This window comes from Neophocaena asiaeorientalis, unplaced genomic scaffold (assembly GCF_003031525.2).
Source record: "Neophocaena asiaeorientalis asiaeorientalis breed wild unplaced genomic scaffold, Neophocaena_asiaeorientalis_V1.1 scaffold353, whole genome shotgun sequence".
Taxonomy (NCBI): domain Eukaryota; kingdom Metazoa; phylum Chordata; class Mammalia; order Artiodactyla; family Phocoenidae; genus Neophocaena; species Neophocaena asiaeorientalis.
Window position 1 is genome coordinate 987,639 of NW_020175261.1, and position 20,700 is coordinate 1,008,338.

Below are 20,700 nucleotides of genomic sequence, written 5' to 3' on the forward strand. Positions count from 1 at the left end.
AATTCTGGATGGGAAACTAGCAGCCCATGGTTTGCAGTCGTAAAATGATCAAATTCGAATCGGAAGTTATCTTAGGACCATGTGCCCACTAGCTATGTGCATTATTATCTGGAAGCAGCTGGTCTTATTGACGTATGGAATGACTTACTGAATGCTCAGCTATACGGCCAGCTGCAAGGCAACATCTTGAGCAGTTAGGGGTACATCTTTTTGGATGAGTTGATATTTTGAACAAAAAATGTCTTATTTTTCTCATAGCAAAATTACACTGGTTCAGGGATAAAATGACCCATTCTCATTATTTTTATGTGGAAGTTTAGGGTTCAAGGGAAGAATGTTTCTACTAGGGAACACAATCACGATTCCACTGATTAGTATCTAAAGACTGAATATTTATCTCTCTTCTTTCATGTTTCCATTTGATTTTGAGAAGCTATTTTTTCTCTGTCTCCACTACTGTATAGAGCATACAGTATAATTTAAATTATACTTAAATTTACAATTAAGTCCTTGAGGTGATCATGAAGGAACTATGGGAGGAATGGTCATCACCTCAAGACCCTAGACTTGGAAAACAGTGGCCCTCAGTGGCCACTGTATTGTTCTCACATGAGGTGGAGCTCTGCCTGCTTATCATCTGATAAGCTGGACGCTGAAATCTGCTGCTGTGTACGTGGGCTCTTGTGGTTTTCAAAGACCAACAGTTTTGTTCTCTCTGCTTTGACCCAGGCCTTTTCTGGGCAACTGGTATCTTCCATCCATGTTTCTAACTCCTGGTCCAGTGCTGTTTGACAGGCAAGACATATTTACATGCAACCAAAGGCATAAAAAGAGTTCCTGGAACTGTTTTTGCACAGCACTGAAAACTGATAGCTTCTCCCCAAATATCCTAACTTGATAAAGGAAGGAGACTCTTGCTGCCTGCTAAGAACGCCTTTTTCCTCTCGTTCTATAATGGGCATTTTGTCAGTTCCTAAATTACTTCTTAGTACTGTTGAGGGAGATAGATCCTGGTATATTTGGAGAATGCCAGATATAATAAAAGTGAAAAAAAACAGTATAACAAGTTAAAACTATGTTCCATTGTGGAATATCTAAACGCACCTCTCCCCCGCACTGACCATAAGTATTACTGTTTTCAAAATACTATCATGCAAATACATTTGTTTAACAAGTTTGGGTGGTTAAAAACACTAAGTTCCAAGTACAAGCTTCTTTCCTGTAGATGTCTAGCGGCTTACTAAACCAACGCGTCAACCCAGAGGGTTTTGCCTCGCTCTGAAAGCACCAGGAGGACGTAGGAGCCCTGAGTTCCAGTTCTGGCTTCGACTAGCTTTGTGACTTACACTCGCTGCACCTCAGTTTCCTCTCTGTAAAATGGGGCGGGTACGCGGGCTGGATCTGGATATTCTCTGACTACCTGAGTCCACCCACAAAAGCTCCAGAAAGCCCGCTCGGGCGCCCACCTTTACTGTGAGGACGGGCGAGGAAAGTGGAAGCAGCTGGACGCCCGCACTCGCCTCTCGTTGGGGGCGGAGGAGCCGGTCCCGGAGCACCAGCAGTGGGCGGTGCCACTTCGCGTAGAGCCGCCTTCCGGCCCGCGCAGGACCAGGCGCGCCCGCCAAACGCTCCGGCCGCCCTCCGCTCCCGGCATTCTGGTTCCAGGGCCGCCCGGGGGGACGCGGTTGGCCGCGACACCGGAGGGGGGCGGGTCAGGAAGTGGGGGCGCGGCGGCCGGGAGCGGGCCTGGGGAGGCCGAGGGGTTCCGCAACACGGAGCGGGGAAGACTCTGAGCCGCGCGGGAGCCGGAGGGGCGCCCCGGCCTCCGCGGGGACGATGGCGGAGGAAGAAGGTGACCTCCCTGGGGTCCAGCGCGCCTACTGTCGCCCGAGGTCTCGGGAAAGGGGGCGGGGGCTCCAGGGCCCCGGGGGCCGGGGCTGCGGGCGGTCCGGCGGGAAAGAACGGGACGGCGGTGGGAGGTGTGTGGAGAAATTCAGAAGGAGCGGAGTAAATAGCCCGAAGTTGTGTCGGCTCTAGTGGGAAGCGAAAGTGGAGCTTGAAGTTGGGAATCGTGCAGGAAGAGAGAAACCCGTGTGGGGAGTGATGGAGAGGGAGGGCTGTGAGCAGATGACTGATGGGGGTGGGGGACATACTTTGGTTTAGAAGATGTAGGTTTAGGTACTGAGTGCATTTTCGAGAGGGATAGTTGTTTAACCAAATGCCTCTCAGTCTGAGTGCGCTCTTTAAAGGTCTGTGGATTCTGACAAATACAAAGTCATCACCGGTGAGAGGAGCCGCAGGCCAAGGGGACAAGCAGAGGCAAGGGTTTGGGGTAGACGTGGTAAGGTGGATTGGGAGGGGATGAGCAAGCAGAAACTGAAGGTCAAGTTCAGCTACAGGTTAGGGCGAGATGGCAAAGGGAGAAGGGATGTAAGTGGTTTTGGGGGGATCTGGAAGCCAGGAGTGCTTTCTGGGTGAAAGTGGGTGGGCTGGAGAAAGCTTTTCATGCCCCTTCAGGGCCAATGCCAAGAAAATTAATTCGTAGAAATCGATAGGTATGAGATAAAAATGCCGAGTTGGGAGGAACTTAGCTAGTGAGAGATGTTATAGGAAACATTCGTGTCATGATATCTTCATGATAGGCATGCTACTTTCAGGCATAGGTATAATGGTGTCTCTTGACTGGGCAGTTAGATTTTTCATCCTTTTGGAAAACATGACTTTTTACCTTATTGAGGGGAGTTGTGAATGTGATCTATTTAGATTGAAGCCTTACTGAACCAAGAGTGCAAGAAGGGAGTTTCAAGAATTCAGTGGAAAGCAATTTAAAAAAATTAATTGTAAGAATTGTTTGCTGCTCTGTGTCTTGCTGCTCTGTCCCTGTCCTCCCTCTTGCTTCATATTTGCCTCGTCTTCCTTAAGTTTTCTGTGTTAAAACTGATCTAAATTTAAGACACTCTACCTAAAAACAGCTTCAAAACCAAAACTCTTTGTAGTTGGTAAGGAAGAATGTAATTCTGTTTGTTGCCTTGGTTTTATCTTTGGTTGCAGTATATGTAATACATTTTTTGATACTTTTTCCTTTTCTGATTAACTGCAAATCTCTAGGGGTAGGTTGAGGAGCTAGCTTATATGTTTCCATGAGCACTTAAGTTAAAGCATAAAAAAATTAATACTGCAGTACTAAAAGTCTTTAATATTATATATCATGCAAATGAGAAATTGTTTTAAGAGGTTATAGTTACACCTAACCAAATAGGTATGATGTAGAACCAGTTATGGTTTCATAAACCATACAAGTTTGTGAAATTTAATTCTGTGATATAAAATGAAAAATGATTTTTGTTTGTAGAATTACAGATAATCCAAAGCAATGAAATACATCTTGGAACAATTAATGGATTGCAGTTTTGTTAAAGTTTATTCAACAGACTTTTTAATTCCATAAATATTTGACTGTCTAATGTGTTAGTTACTGGGATATAATAGTCAACAATGAGTAATTCTCATTTATTGTAATCTAGTAATGATATTTATAGTAAACATGTCTATGTCCTACGCATTTTTCTGAGTACTTTCCATTTATTAGGCACTCTATACTGTTTTTCAAAATGCATGTTATTGGGCTTCCCTGGTGGCGCAGTGGTTGAGAGTCCACCTCCCGATGCAGGGGACACGGGTTCGTGCCTCAGTCCAGGAAGATCCCACATGCCGCGGAGTGGCTGGGCCCGTGAGCCATGGCGGCTGAGCCTGCGCGTCCGGAGCCTGTGCTCCACAACAGGAGAGGCCTGCATACCGCAATAAATAAATAAATAAATAAAATGCATGTTATTTGTATTCACTGTGTTAAAATTAGACTAAATAGTCTATTTTACTTGTATCCAGATGTTCTCTATATCGCTTTTTGCTTATCTTTCACATTCACTTGGATCCTCTTCGTTGTCCCACTTTTCTCTAAGTAAATACTCTTTGGGAAATCTCATCTTCTCTTGATGCTGTAGAGGGTCATGGTATTTATATTTATGTTTCCTGGAAGATATGTTAGAGCAAAGAAAGAAGTGATAGCCTTGAGCAGAGTAATGTTCATAATTCACTTGGAAGTTGCAATGTATAGTCTAGATGGACATTTGCAAGCCTATTTGTAGCCCTGTTAACTATCGTATGTGAAGATCACTGAGCCAGAGACTGAAATGGCAGGTTATTTTTGTGGCTATGTTATCATTTTTATTTATTTGACTTTTTCTTTTATTCTTTATTTTTGATATGGATAGATTCTTTTTTTCTTTTCTTCCTTTATTTTGGCTGTTGGGTCTTAATTGCGGCACGTGGGGTCTTTGTTGAGGCATGTGGGATCTTTATTTGTAGTGTGCGGGCTTCTATCTAGTTGTGACGTATGGGTTTTCTCTCTGGTTGTCGCACAGGCTCCAGGGTGTGTGGGCTCAGTAGTTGTGGCGCGCAGGCTTAGTTGCCCGTGGCATGTGGGATCCTAGTTTCCCGATCAGGGATGGAACCCGCTTCCCCTGCGTTGGAAGGCAGATTCTTTACCACTGTACCACCAGGGAAGTCACTCTTTTTTTTTTTTTTTTTAATTGAAATATAGTTGATTTACTACTTTGACTTTTTCTTTACAATGCTAAAAGTGTAAGATGGTGAAAAGAAAACCTGAATTCTATCCCAGAGCTTTCCTATCAGGATTAATAATCTAGTTTGTCCACAGCTTTGGCCTTTGTTACTTATCCACCTAAAGATTCTGGGCTTTGTTTATCAATTATGAAGTTAAAAGATCAATATAAAGGAAATGAGGTAAAGTTTGCATCCAGTCAGTTTTGATTTATGGTCACAGTCAAAAAATTTAGGGACAAGATTGTAGAGATTGGTTAAAAAGTTTACTGTATTTCCCAAGTAGTACTTTTTGCTCCCACAATTTAATGCCACTGAAATTGCCATGTCTTAAAACCAATGGACATATTTAACATGGTAGTGCCAATTTTCCCCTTGAAAAACATCAAATAGTATCTTAAAATATATGGCTTCTTAGAATCAAGAAAATATAGTATTGGAATTCCCTGGTAGTCCAGTGGTTAGGACTCTGCGGGTTCAGTCCCTGGTCAGGAAACTAAGATCCCACAAGCCGTGCAGCACGGCCAAAAAAATAATAATAAAGAAAATACAGTATTATAGATCCTTTACAGATTATTTATTTGTATGATAAACATTGCTAATATAGATTCCTGAGAGATGACTGATTAAGATTTATATACTTCATAAATAACGGGGTTCTGTGCAAAATTTTTGTTAAATTCCCTGGTGGTCCAATGGTTAAGACTCTGTGCTTCCACTGCAGGGGGCACAGGTTCCATGCCTGGTCAGGGGACTGAGATCCTGCATGCTGTGCAGTGCGGCCAAAAACAAAAACCAAACCAAACAAAAAAACCATTTATGTGCACAGAGAACACTTTATTAAAATCCTTGTAAAGTGATTGATTTTATAGAGAATTTTTTTAAAAAGAAAAATAATAGCTTTTTGTAAAGAACACTTTATGTGAATATCCCCTTCCTTCCCAAATTATCTTTATCTTAAATGTGTGCTTTTAGACTGTCTAATAAAAAAAGCCCTATCTAACCCATTGGTCACATAATTTGTTAACTTCCTCAGTAGATTTGTTAACTTGGTTTCTGAAATTACCCAATTAAAAATTTTAAATCCAGTACTGTTAATGTGTTTAATCATGCACGTGTATCTACTAAGTATATGTCTTGTGGTTATATTTTTCCCATGTATTCTTTTTTAATAAAATTTAAAATAATAACTTGCATTTGAAGACTTCATTTGGCTTTACATAAATTTTCATTCTTGTTGAATGCTTCTAACTTTTGCTTTAACCCATAGCGGGGGAAAATTAAAAGGAATTCATGAAGAAGGAATATAATAATATTTATTAGTTGTCCCAGATTTGTATGCAAAAATATTCAATATCCATGGTATGGCTTTTCTAATAATGTCATTTTCTAATGTCTTCACTGACTTTACTACTTAACATGATTATAAAATAAATGATAAATAGTATAGAAATGGTTAAAAATTAACTAGTCAGACAGATTCCACTAAATATACAGTATTTTTTCCCTCAGTGTGTCAGTGTTTAAAGATATTTTAGCAAACGTGAATTTGCTTTGAAGCTACTTTAAAATCCATTTTACTCATTTTCCATAGTAAAGTTAGAGAATCAGCCATCTGATCATCAGCAACAGTAGCTGATTCATTTCTCCTTTTTTAACTCCTCTTTTTAGGCTCATTTTTCCTAGCCTTAAGCCATTACTAAGAGAAAAGAAAAAACTCTTCTCTGCTTCTATTAGAAGGAGATAAGTTCTTGTACCACCTGAAACCTTGACAGCCCATCATAGTATCCTATATCTACATGACATAGTCTACCTCATAATTAACTCTAGGGAGGAAAAGTAGTTAAGTTGAATATCGTAAATTCCTGTTTAATTTGGAATTTAGTTTACTGATTTGGAGGTACTTTCCGCATTACATTTTTTTAATCGGGTATAGAAAGAGTAGATACTCTAATTTTGGGAAAATTTCTGAGAGTTTCCCAAATATAGGGATTTTTAATAGGTTCAGCCTATTTTCTAATACCTAAATCTCTAAGACTGTTGAATGATAATGATACCACAGCACTGTGAAATTCTCCAGAACCTTCAGGATTATTTAAAAAAATGAAGTATAGGACTTCCCTGGTGGCGCAGTTGTTAAGAATCCACCTGCCAATGCAGGGGACACGGATTCGAGCCCTGGTCCGGGAAGATTCCACATGCTGCGGAGTAACTAAGCCTGTGAGCCACAACTGCTAAGGCTGCGCTCTAGAGCCCACAAGCCACAACTACTGAGCCCATGTGCTACAACTGCTGAAGCCCTCGTGCCTAGAGCCTGTGCTCCGCAACAAAAGAAGCCATTGCAATGAGAGTAGCCCCCGCTCACCACAACTAGAGAAAACCCACGTGCAGCAATGAAGACCCAATGCAGACAAAAATAAATTTAAAAATGAAGTATAGTTTTATGATCAATGTATTTTATTTTATTTTTATTTTAAAAAAATTGTTAACTCATGAATGATGCATGTTATACTCTCAGGTAACTAGAATAATAAGCTGATTTATTAAATAACACTTTGTTCTCCAGTCATTCTGGAAAAGAGTTTACTTATTGGGATATTTTGAAAATAGCATCATCTCAGGAGAAGAGCTCAGTTTATTAGTAGGACTCTGAAAGCATGAGTTGGAGGCAGAACTTATACTGTCTTTTTGTTTGTAGGAAAGGAAAGTTTTGCGGGGAGTGCTAAAATAATTATGAAGAAAGTTATCTTTGGTACGAATAGTTCTTCACGGGACTTTTACCTAAGTATAATAAAAGTAAATCAGTTTGAGATATAGACAGAATAATTTGATACATACATTGCAATAACTTTTCAAATATTTTAAGGACCAACTATAGAACTGCGCCAAAGAAAAAAGCCAAAGTCTTCAGAAAATAAAGAATCTGCCAAAGAAGAGAAAATCAACAATACTGCAATTCCTGAAAGAGTTCCAAAACGTAAGTTAGAGAGATTTGGAGTTTTTATGCTATTACAAAAATAGTTATGTTAGGTAATATATTTTACATTAATATTTCAAATGTATAAACATATTTTATCTTAAGTATGTGGTGATATTGGTCAACTTGCATTAGGTTTTGCTGTAGAACAATTCCTAAGTCTCACTGGCTTACAAAAAACATTTATTTCTGATCAACATTACATATTGTGGCTGTAGGTTGGCTGATGTAGCTTCATGTCATGAAGGCATAATCCCTATTTGGGATGTGTTTTTCTTGTGGCAGAGAAAAAGAGCAGGAGAAGAGGCAGAGTCATGCAGTACCTCTTAAAGTTTCTGCTGAACTGGCACACTGTCACTTGTACTCACATCCTGTTGGCCCAACCAAGTCATATAATCAATCTAGACAGTGGGATGGAGAAGTTTAGTCTGACTACAGGGAAGCATGGCAAGTCACATGGTAATAGGCAGGGATGAAAAGTCTTTTTATAGGAAAGGACAAAATAGTTGGGAAGTAGGATAAGTCTACCACATTCTGGCCTTTTGGTCATAAATATTTACTTGTCTCCCTCAGACAAAATATACTTGGTACCTCCCCGACCCCAAGGAAGACACCCAGTGTTATCCAGTCAGGGCATCAGTCTTGAAGCCCAAGGTCTTGTTATCTTCATCAGGGTCAGCTGTGACTCATTCAATCCAGAGACCTATGAATTAAAAAGACAAGTTATCTGCTCTGTGTTAGGGGTCCCCAAGAACACCCCCATGTTCAGAGATTAGGAGGAGTCACAGGTCTCAGAATTCAGTCATATTCACAGCTGTAATTTATTACAGTGAACATACAAAAGAAAATCAGCAAAGAGAAAGGACCTATGGGCTAAAGACTGTAAGAAACTAGGCAGAAGCTTCCAAGTCACATAGGACATACATAATTCCTTCAGCATCAAATTGTGACATTTGTAGGTTTGTCTACCTGGGAAGCTTATTAGCAACTCTGCTCAGGGTTTTTACTGGTGGCTGGTCATGTAGCCTCTGCTTAATGCATAGGAAAATTCTAGATTCCCAGAAGGAAAGCAGTAGGTATGAACCACACTGTTTGCACAAATAAGTTAGGTACAGTAAACCACTCATTAGAAAATGGTGGGAACCCTTTTGAAATCCAGGTTCCCAGATGCCTGCCAAGAGCCTGCCTTGTAAGCAGGCTTTCTTAGCAAAGCACATGACCCCTTTTCCATTATACACTTTTGGATGAGGATAGGATATCAAAATAAATGCTTCCACTCAGAAGGAGGAAGAGTGAGAGGCACATTAACCACTGGTCCATAGCAATTTTGAAATCCTTCTAGGTAAATATGAGGTCTTCCTCCTCTGGGGAATGTTTCTTGATTAGGCCCTAGTTGTTTTCCTTGGAAGTAGTTTCCCAGTTCATTGTTCTTTGTCGTCCTTGGCTTCATCCTCTGGAGGTCCTTCCGTTTCTGTTATCCTTCTGAACCATATCTGAAAGTGGCTTTGGAGAATATGCCATCCTTAGGAGCTGAAGAGCTTTCGTAAATAGATTTTTTCCCATAGGGAGTTCAGGGGCCATTTATATAAATTTGCTCACATAAGATAAAGGCAGTGAGTCACCTACAGATCTAGTTCAAAGGTTAGCAGCAAGAAAACTTTTTGGGAGCTGGAAAATAATAATCCATCTGCGTGACAGAACATTTTATAAAACTGTTTCCTATGAATAGTTGCAATTTTAATACTAATTTTTAAATTATTTTAGGTAACAAGATCACAAACAGAATATTACTAGAGTACCTTGATTATCTGCAGCTTTTTTTTTTTTGACATTTTTATTTTAGACTGCAAAAGACAAAAATGAGCAAACAAACAGACAACAAAAAACTTGAAATAGGCTTGTCAAATGATGTAAATTCATCCTTTCCAGGGAAGCAGAAGATAGACCAGTGCAGGTTATCCTCAAGGCCACATATATCCTGCTTCACTGCTGCTTGCACTCTGCTGGGTTTTGATCGTTCTTTGGGTCATAGGCTGGATTATTTTCCTCATCTCCTTCTTCTTCCCCTTCCTCATCTGCTTCTTCACCTTCTTCATTATAACCATCATCATCTTCAATAGCTTCTCCAGTAAAGTATAACACTGATTATACGCTCACATAAAAAGTGACCAATTTCAAAGTCCACAGCAAGGATAGCTTCAGCCATCATCCAGATCTCCACTCTCAGGAACTTCAGGAGGGGCAAAAACATTAAAGAAAGAGTCATTAGAAACTTTTTTGGTCACAGTATGAATTGTCCCACATCCCTTGTGTTTCTGTTTCTTCTTAATGGTTTTCAAAGTGACATTCTTCCCTTTTTTCCAATCTATCTGGCACACTGTACAACCCATAATTTCTGGTCCATCAAAAGAAAAAGGATCAGAATCATCTGGTTCTGACCTCATCCTATATGTCTTTGTCAACCCTTCATTTGTCAAATATTCATTGGGTTCAAAGTGAAATTCTAAGACAAAACTCATAGGCTGACCAGCATCTGAGAAGTTCACTTCAGTATCTTTCAAGTGCTTCAGAATAGGTTCATCCCGTTCCTGAACCATATCACTGACCAAGTCAACATTCTTAAACATGGTCAGCCAAAATTCAGGAATTCCCTTGGGGTCTTCTTTTTCTTCATCCTTTTTCTCATCTACAATCTTGGCCTTTTATTTTAGCTCCTCCGAAATTTTATCTTCTTCATCTGGTTTCCATTCACATTCTTCTTCTATAGGTTCATAAATGGCATTAATGATCTCAAATCGCTTATCAAATAGAAGCTGATAGGGAACAGCATACTTTCTTTCAAGATCATGAACTTCCTCATAGAACTTGGCTTCTATCTGTGCACATTTAACTTGAAGGTTTTTGAGAGCATTCACACATCTTTTAACTACCCTAGACAAGTTGTCGATGTCTGCCATGTTGTATGAATGCCAAATATCAGTGGCTAGCAGGGGGAGCCAGGCGGCCAGAGGTGTGCAGGCAGTGACTCAGGGCGGCGGTGAGAGGAGCAGAAGCTATCAGCTACTTTTGATTACAGGAAAGAGACACATGAGAACAGAATTGGCCCATTTGCAGTCAGGAAAGAAGAGGAAAATAGGAATCCAAAATTTCTGGGGCTTGTAGTGTTGAAATTAGTATTGTTTGTCTTTTCAACTAGGAAAAAATACTCAATAAAATTGAGAAATACTTTAAGTAACAAAGGCTGATTAAGATGAATCCTTAGGGCAACACCCAAATCAAGGGCATGACTGTCACATAGTTTGTTAAAATGTATAAATGGATTAAAGTAGCTCCTACTAACTCCTTTCAGTTGAATAAAGCACTCAGGGAAAAAGAACAAAGGGTGTGGCTTTATGTGACAAATAAACAAAGCTTCATAAGCTCAAAATACTTGTAGTTAAATCTTTGAGAGAGGCTTATCTAGAAGAATTGTGGGTATAGTTATTGGAGTATGGAGTTGACTGGAATCAAGTAGGTAAAAAGCCAACAAAATTGTTCTTTTCTTTGCAAAAATGAATGATTTAATTTTTAAAAATTAAGGTATAACTAACATATCATAAAATGCACAGAATCAGGGCTTCCCTGGTGGCGCAGTGGTTAAGAATCAGCCTGCCAATTCAGGGGACATGTGTTCAAGCCCTGGTCCGGGAAGATACCACATGCCACGGAGCAGCCAAGCCCGTGTGCCACAACTACTGAGCCTGTGCTCTAGAGCCCACGAATCACAACTACTGAGCCCGTGTGCCACAACTACTGAACCCTGCACGCCTAGAGCCCGTGCTTCACAACAAGAGAAGCCACCGCAATGAGAAGCCCGTGCACCACAACAAAGAGTAGCCCCTGCTTGCCACAACTAGAGAAAGCTTGTGTGCAGCAACGAAGACCCAACGCAGCCATAAATAAATAAATAGAAAAGAAAGCCCTGCTTAAAAAAAAATGCACAGAATCATAGGTATTTAATTAAATGAGTTTGGGTACTTGACTACAACTAAGATACATAACATTCCCTTATCCCAGAAAGTTCTTTTGTGTCCCTTTCCAGGAGATTTTCCCTGTACTCCCCAAAACAACCACTCTCTGATATTTTTCAATATTGATTAACTTTGCATGTTCTAGAATTTCATATAAATGGAGTCATACAACATATATGTCCTTGTGCCTGGATTCTTTCACTTAGCTCAATATGTTATCCTTTAAAAATATAATCATTTTGAGATTCATTCTTCTTGCTGTAAGTGTTCTTGCTTTTCCTGTTGGACATTTGAGTAATTTCCAGTATTCTGCTATTATGAATAAGGCTGCTGTGAATACTTGTACGAATCTTTTTGTGGACATCTATTTTTATTTCTCTTAGGTAAAAACCTAGGAGAATTGCTGGCTAAGCTTTGAGAGAGACATACTGTCAAAAGAACTGCCAGCCTAGATTAAGGACACAACTATTCATGTCTTAAAATGATGTATGAGTCCCTAACTTTCTACATGCAGAAAGCAGGCTGAGTAAGCTGCTCTAAGGGTATCTTTCTTGAGAAGGAGTGAGTGTGTTTTGCCTTTGGGAGGGAAGTAGACATTTGTGACTAATGGGGCAAATCCTGGTGGATCCTTCTATTGTTCGCAAATGTTTTCTCCCTGCCCTGAAAGTGGATTATACATTCCTTCCCATTACCGTGTGATTTGGATTGCCTCTCTGAAGTGGAGTATACCTCCCTACCCCGTTGTCAGGTTTATCCATGTGACTTTCCTGGGCCAATGGAATGTGAGTGGAAGTAGCAGTGTACTAGTTCTGACCAGAAATTATAAGAGGCATTGTATGTTTTTGTCTGTTCTGCTGCTCTTTTCCTTTGTAATGAGAACAGCATGTCCCAAATAGGGACTGATCCCATTCTGGAATTCTGAAGGTACAAGAGGAGCCACAGCTAATCTGAAGTCTGGAATTGAGTGGACAGTGACTGCTGACCCAAAACCCACAGTAACATGAATGAGAATTAAATATATGTTCTGTAAGCCACTGGTAATATGGGGGTCACTTTTTTACTACAGCAAAGCTGACTAATAAGAGTGATCATTTAAAACGTTTTGGAAAATACAGTATAAGAAAGGTGTTTAAACAATTTAGAGATAGCTCCTATAAAATAGTATTTTCCCCTGATTACAAAAATGTACTTTTAGGGTAGAAAATGTGAAAATAGAGATAAGTATAATAAAAATATATGCATAATTCCAGTAGATAATAGCTATTCTTAAAATTTTGGCAAGTACTGCTTATATTTTTTTCAATGTATTTATACTTTTTCTTTTCTTTTTTTTACTTTTTGTGAAATTGAATCCTACAATTTTTTTTTTTCTTTTGGCTGCGTGGCTTGCCGGATCTCAGTTCCCCGACCGGGGATTGAATGCTGGTTGAGCCACGGCAGTGAAAGCCTGGAATCCTAACCACTAGGCCACCAGGCCCATGATAATTTTTTTATATAAATTTACTTATTATTTATTTATTTTTGGCTGCATTGGATCTTCGTTGCTACACGCGGGCTTTCTCTAGTTGCGGCGAGCGGGGGCTATACTTCGTTGTGGTGCATGAGCTTCTCATTGTGGTGGCTTCTCTTGTTGAGGAGCACGGGCTCTAGGTGCGCGGGCTTTAGTAGTTGCGGCTCGCAGGCTCAGTAGTCGTGGCATGCAGGCTTAGTTGCTCTGCAGCATGTGGGATCTTCCCAGACCAGGGAGCTGTGGCCTCTCGCGTTACAGAGCACAGGCTCCGGACACGCAGGCTCTGGACGCGCAGACTCAGCCTCTTCGTGGCATGTGGGATCTTCCCGGACTGGGGCACGAACCCGTGTCCCCTGCATCGGCAGGTGGACTCTCAACCACTGTGCCACCAGGGAAGCCCCCGTGATAATTTTTTAATAAATAATTTCCAGGGCCCAGAGCTCTTTATTTTCTCTAAAATATATACACTTATACCAAACACTGATAGCTTGATTCCAGCTTTGACTCTTTACAAAATCTTTCATAAACAAAATAGCGCTAAGGTAAGGCATTTATATATAAGATTTGGTTGAATATATTTTTTGTAATAGCCCTTGATAATTAGGATTAATTTGTCATTGTCCAAGACTTAATTTTAAAAAAAAAACAGAAAAAGGTACATATTTAGAAACTTTGTAGCACTTTTACCAAATTGCCATGGTAGGTAAGTTTTTTTATTAGTCTGTTTATAGTTTACATTGTGTCAACATTGCTTTAATTAACTGTCTTTTTTTTTTTTTTTTTTTTTTTTTTAAAAAAAACACATGTGGGATCTTCCTGGACCCGGGCACGAACCCGTGTCCCCTACATTGGCAGGCGGACTCTCAACCACTGCGCCACCAGGGAAGCCCATCTGTCATATATTTTTACAAGTATGCTTCTGTAGCCCAATAATAATGCCTATTGATAGTATTTACTGATCTCTTACTATGTGCCAGGCCAAATGCTTTACACGTACTATTGGAAGCAGTGATTTTATTTATTTATTTATTTAACATCTTTATTGGAGTATAATTGCTTTACAATGTTGTGTTAGTTTCTGCTGTATAACAAAGTGAATCAGCTATATGTACACATATATCCCCATATCCCCTCTCTCTTGCGTCTCCCTCCCACTCTCCCTATCCCACCCCTCTAGGTGGTCACAAAGTACTGAGCTGATCTCCCTGTGCTATGCGGCTGCTTCCCACTAGCTATCTATTTTACACTTGGTAGTGTATATATGTCCATGCCACTCTCTCACTTCATCCTAGCTTACCTATCCCCCCTCCCCATGTCCTCAAGTCCATTCTCTACATCTGCATCTTTATTCCTGTCCTGCCCCTGGGTTCTTCAGAACCTTTTTTTTTTTTTACATTCCATATATATGTGTTAGTGTACGGTATTTGTTTTACTCTTTCTGACTTACTTCACTCTGTATGACAGTTTCTAGGTCCATCCACCTCACTACAAATAACTCAATTTCATTTCTTTTTATGGCTGAGTAATATTCCACTATATATATGTGCCACATCCTCTTTATCCATTCATCTGTCAGTGGACACTTAGGTTGCTCCCATGTCTTGGCTATTGTAAATAGAGCTGCAATGAACATTGTGGCATATGACTCTTTTTGAATTATGGTTTTCTCAGGGTATATGCCCAGTAGTGGGATTGCTGGGTCGTATGGTAGTTCTATTTTTAGTTTTTTAAGGAACCTCCATACTGTTTTCCATAGTGATTGTATCAATTTGCATTCCCACCAGCAGTGCAGGAGGGTTCCCTTTTCTCCACACCCTCTCCAGCATTTACTGTTTGTAGATTTTTTTTGATGATGGCCATTGTGACCCATGTGAGGTGATACCTCATTGTAGTTTTGATTTTCATTTCTATAATGATTGGTGGTGTTGAGCATCCTTTAATGTGTTTGTTGGCAGTCTGTATATCTTCTTTGGAGAAATGTCTATTTAGGTCTTCTGCCCATTTTTGGATTGGGTTGTTTGTTTTTTTGATATTGAGCTGCATGAGCTGCTTGTATATTTTGGAGATTAATCCTTTTTCAGTTGGAAAGCAGTAATTTTAAAGCAATTGTGTCATGCTGATTATTTTTTTTAATTTTTATTTTGTTTATTTATTTATTTTTATATTTTGACTGCACCGAAGGCTTGTGGGATCTTAGTTCCCTGACCAGGGATTGAATCCGCTCCCTTGGCAGTGAAAGCGCAGAGTCCTAACCATTGGACTTCCAGGGAATTCCCTGATTCTAATGTTTGATTTATTGGGTAGTGTCTTTCAAGCACTTTGAATATAATTCTTATTAATTTAGTGATTTAGCTAGTTATTCTATTTAATGTCTCTGGTATACTCTACAAATTAATATTTATTGAATAATGTTTTGAAAATAGCTAAGTTAATAAGTCGACCAGTTTGTTTTTATAAACCTCTCAGTCATTTAATAACGTAACACTGGGCTTTGGGCCTTTAGGCCTGGGCTTAATTTACTGAATCTTTTTTTTCCCCTATAGTTTTATTGAGATATAATTGACATACAGCACTGTATAAGCATAATGATTTGACTTGCATACGTCATGAAATGATTATCACAAAAGTTTAGTGAACACCTTGTATAGATACAAAATTAAAGAAATAGAAAAACATTTTTTTCCTTGTGATGAGAACTCTTAAGATTTTACTTTCTTAACAATTTTCATATGTAACATATAGCAGTGTTAATTATATTTATCATGTTGTATATTATATCCTTAGTACTTATTTATCTTACAGCTGGAAGTTTGTACGTTTTGACTGCCTTCATTCAGTTCCCTCTCTCTCACCCCTCACCTCTGGTAACCACAAGTCTGATCTTTTTCTCTATGAGCTTGTTTGTTTTTGAGGTATAATTGAGCTACAGTACTATGTTAGTTCCTGTTACACAACATAGTGATTTGCTATTTCTGTAGATTTCAAAATGATCACCACCGTAAGTCAGGTTGTCATCTGTCACTATAATTATTGACTGTATTCCTCACACTGTACATTTCATACCTGTGATTCATTTATTTTGCAACTGGAAGTTTGTACCTCTTAACTCCCTCACCTATTTCTCTCCTCCCCCCACCTCTCTGCTCTTTGGCAACCACCTGTTTGTTCTCTGTATCTATGACACTGTTTCTGTTTTGTTATGTTTGTTCATTTGTTTTGTTTTTTAGATTCCACATATAAGTGAAATCATATAGTATTTGTTATTATTATACTGAATTATAGTAAATAACTATAACAGGACTAAATCATCCTGTGTGTTCAAAATTCAAATGTGTTTTTTGTTTTTGTCAAAAAGTATTTACATAGGGGCTTCCCTGGGGGCGCAATGGTTAAGAATCCGCCTGCCAATGCAGGGGACACGGGTTCAAGTCCTGGTCTGGGAAGATCCCACATGCTGCGGAGCAACTAAGCCTGTGCGCCGCAACTACTGACCCTGCGCTCTAGAGCCCGTGTGCCACAACTACTGAAGCCCACGCGCCTAGAGCCCATGCTCCACAACAAGAGAAGCCACCGCAGTGAGAAGCCCGCACACCGCGACAAAGAGTAGCCCCTGCTCGCCGCAACTAGAGAAAGCCTGCGTGTTGCAACGAAGACCCAACACAACCAAAAAATAAATAAATAATTTTTTAAAAATTATTTACATATATATGTGAATACTTTGTATATGATGTTGTATATGATGTTTTAAATACATAATCATCAAAAGTCATTGAATTGTACAATTTAAAGAGCTGTATGTAATTTATAGTATGTAAACTATTCCTCAATAAAAACATTTCTTGATAAGGAAAAAAATAACTAGTAATTCTGAATGAACCTGTTTTTTTTTCTCTAGATATTCGGTAGTATGTTCCTTTTATTCCTTTTTTAAGTTAATAGACTTTAATTTTAAATTTATAGAAGAATTGAGCAGACAGTATAGTACAGAGTTCCCATTTTACATGCCCCCCTCACAGAATTTTCCTTAGTATTAACATTTTATATTAGTATGGTACATTTGTTACAATTAATGAACTAATATTGATACATTATTTTTAACTAAAGTCCATACTTTATTCATATTTCCTTAGTGTTTATCTAATGTCCTTTTCTGTTCCAGGATCACATCCAGGATACCACATTACATACAGTTATCATGTCTCCTTAGACTTCTGTTGGCTGTGACAGTTTCTCAGACTTTCCTTGTTTTTGATGACCTTGACAGTTTTGAGGAGTACTGGCCAGATATATTGTAGGATGCCCCTCCCTTGGAATTTGCTGTTTTTCTAATGATTAGACTGGGATTATGGGTTTTGGGGAGGAAGACCACAGTTAGAATGCCATTTTTGTCACATCATATCAAGGATACATACAACCTTTGATTACTTTTTTCTTTTTAATAGAAGTCCATAAACATAAATATCATCCACAACTGATTACTTTTAATATGGTTTTTCAGATATATTATTTCAGCGCTTTGCAAAGATATTCATTGGCTGTCTTGCAGCAGTTACTAGTGGTATGATGTATGCTCTCTATTTATCAGCGTACCATGAACGGAAATTCTGGTTTTCCAACAGGCAGGTAAGAAGAAAGAATTTTGAGCATATGAACGTTTGTTTTAATATTTAATGTTAATTTAAATAATGTGTTTTCCAGGGAGCCAAAACATGCATGATAAGTATGACACGTGCTTTCTTTTTTTTTATTATTTTTTTTTATTGGTACGCAGGCCTCTCGTTGCCGTGGCCTCTCTCGTTTTGGAGCACAGGCTCCGGACGCGCAGGCTCAGCGGCCATGGCTCACGGGCCCAGCCGCTCCGCGGCATGTGGGATCCTTCCGGACCGGGGCATGAACCCGTGTCCCCTGCATCGGCAGGCGGTCTCTCAAACACTGTGCCACCAGGGAAGCCCGAGAAGTGCTTAATGTTATGCTGTAAGCCAGTAGGAACAAAATGGTATAGAAGCTGTCTTGAGTCACAGTATCAACCTTGAAAAATTTAATAGCATGTATTTCAAGGTGGTAGAACAGAAATTATGAGGGGGCTTTCCTTCATGCAATTGATTTATCGGGACTTTTGATGACAGTGAAATGTTATGAAGTTTAGTCAGCTTTTTCGTAGTTTTGGTAGTTTACATTTAAGGAACAGTCTGTGGCAGTTTCAGCATCAAAATATCTTAATTTTTAGATTAGAATGTTTTGAAGTGCTGAAAATGATTAGCAGACATAACAGTATTTATTAAAATGTTGCCTCATATTAGTATGTTTAATGTTTGGTTTTAAATCGTGTTAATCACAGACTCTACTCACTATAGTTATATTCATAATTCATTTGGCCTTTGAATAAGTTTGTTTTCAGACTTACCTTCGCAATCAGGTATACCTGTAATAATATACATTGGCCAAGTTCGTGGTGTTACCACTTGACTCTAAAGTTTTTTTATTTTTGTTTTAGCCCAAACTCTTTTGTGTTGTTGTTCTTATTTTTGAGCGAATAGTCAAGCTGACTAAATGTTTTTAAGCCATTGATTTATCTAACACCACCAAAACATTTAACTGAATAATTACTCACCTGTATTGATTTGACCAAGGATTTTGTATAGCCTATTTCCTTGAAAGTGTTATGAAGATTAAGTATTAGTTGTTCTCAACACTGGATGTACAATAGAAAAATCTGGGATGATTTAAAAAATAACTTCCCTCACAGATTCTTAGGTGGGGTGGGGCGAGTGTCTGGGTCAATATTGCACAAAATCTTTCCATGTGATTCTGTTATGTAGGCAGAATTGAGAACAATAAGGTTTAAAAATCTAGAAGACATTCATGAAGAGCATTGTGATGAGCCAGGAGCATTGGCATCATCTGGGAGCTTTTTCAGAACTGCAGATTCTCAGGCCACACTTTAGAATCAGAACCTATGTTTGAATAAGATCTCTAGAAGTTTTATATGAACATTAACTTTGAGAAGCACTGATTAAGAGTTCACATCTTTGAAATTTTAGAAAGAAAAATCAGTACCCATTCATAAAAAATAATTTTGAGGAAATTTATTTAGACTAATAAGCTCTAGATGAGAAAAAAAAAGGGTTCACTGGTCAAATAAATCTAGGAAAGACTTTATAGAGATTCTCAGTGCATAATGAATAGTGAAACTCTGAAAAGTTGCAATGAAAAAACTCATATTTTTCTCTAATCCAGCGTTTACATAGCTTATTTAACTCTTTTTAGGTAACACCCATTAATACCTTAGGAAGTTCTGTTGATCAAACTTTGGGGAAACTGCTCTGATATCTTTTGTATTAATTGATAAAATTATGCATGAAAATAAACATGTTTCATTTTAAAAGATTATAGATTTATGAAAGTTTGATTCAGCATGAAAAGCACAGGTTTCAGTGTTTTTTGACTACCTATGTTCTTGGTTCTGTACAGCCTAATTTTAGGAATTTTAAGATTTAATTACATTTCTGGGAGTTCATTTGAAAAGAACTGGTTAGTTGTCTGCTGCTCTTGGAAAGCCCTAATTAAGGGCTTGCTGTTCTGGATACCTAGGGAAGTGGAATAGCAATAGAAAAATAATACTTTCTTTTTAAACTTACATTTTTATTATGGACTTCTGACACCTCAACCATCATTTTTTACTTCCTGCTATACTGTTCTTGTTCTCCTTATGGTACTACTTTGGGTTTTCCTTCCAGATTTTTCTTATGTATAATAGGCAAATAACTTACGAGTTACCATCTAGTTTAAACCTTAAGTATTTCATTAAAGTGATTGCCAGATTATCGAAAAGTTTAATCTTATTAATATGGCCACTAGTGGTTAAAGGAAAATTCAAACATGTCTTTGAATAAAAGGATAAATAAATAGCATTAATTTGGAGTATGAGGAGAGAAAAAGATTGCAGTTGAAATTTAAGACACTGGTATTTAAATAATCATTTCATTTTCTTTTAGGAGCTTGAACGGGAAATCACATTTCAGGGTGATAGTGCCATTTATTATTCTTATTATAAGGATATGTTAAAGGCACCTTCATTTGAAAGAGGTATGGTAACTACATTTGTATATTTAGTAACAATATTTTCCTAAAATAAAACATTGTTCTTATATGTGGGAGCCCTTGAATGTGGAGATTTGTCTCAGAATATAGGTATTGGTCTTCCTTGTAGTTAATTTAAAAATTGGAAAAATGAGGCACAGAGTATTATATTTTGAGATCCTTCTTGATAATAAAGTATTTAATGACCTCTGAATAACATGTTCAATTCTTGTAAAAGCAGAATAAATAATCTGGAGAAAAATTTTTCTGGCTTTAGGTGTATACGAACTGACACACAATAACAAAACTGTATCTCTGAAGACTATAAATGCGGTGCAGCAAATGTCTCTATATCCAGAACTTATTGCCAGCGTTTTATATCAAGCAACTGGTAGCAATGTATGTGTTTCTTTTGACTTTAATATTTATTTTCTCACATATTTATGAATCCTCAAAATTATATGTTGTCATCCTATTATCTCCTTCTCTCTTTTTTTTTTTTT

General features: G+C 38.4%; 1 protein-coding gene and 1 pseudogene across 1 annotated transcript in view; one reads left to right on the forward strand and one right to left on the reverse strand.

The window, feature by feature from the left end:
- The first annotated feature begins 1,732 nt into the window (after window positions 1-1,732).
- DPY19L4 (dpy-19 like 4) overlaps window positions 1,733-20,700 on the forward strand; it is a 64,532-nt gene continuing 45,564 nt past the window's right edge. The window contains exons 1-5 of the mRNA XM_024765429.1: window positions 1,733-1,852; window positions 7,487-7,597; window positions 17,616-17,740; window positions 20,113-20,203; window positions 20,475-20,596. Of these exons, the coding sequence (XP_024621197.1) occupies window positions 1,837-1,852; window positions 7,487-7,597; window positions 17,616-17,740; window positions 20,113-20,203; window positions 20,475-20,596 (465 nt within the window). The 5' untranslated portion in view covers window positions 1,733-1,836. The remainder of the gene's footprint in view (window positions 1,853-7,486; window positions 7,598-17,615; window positions 17,741-20,112; window positions 20,204-20,474; window positions 20,597-20,700) is intronic.
- LOC112413476 (nucleosome assembly protein 1-like 1 pseudogene) lies at window positions 7,614-11,252 on the reverse strand (annotated as a pseudogene).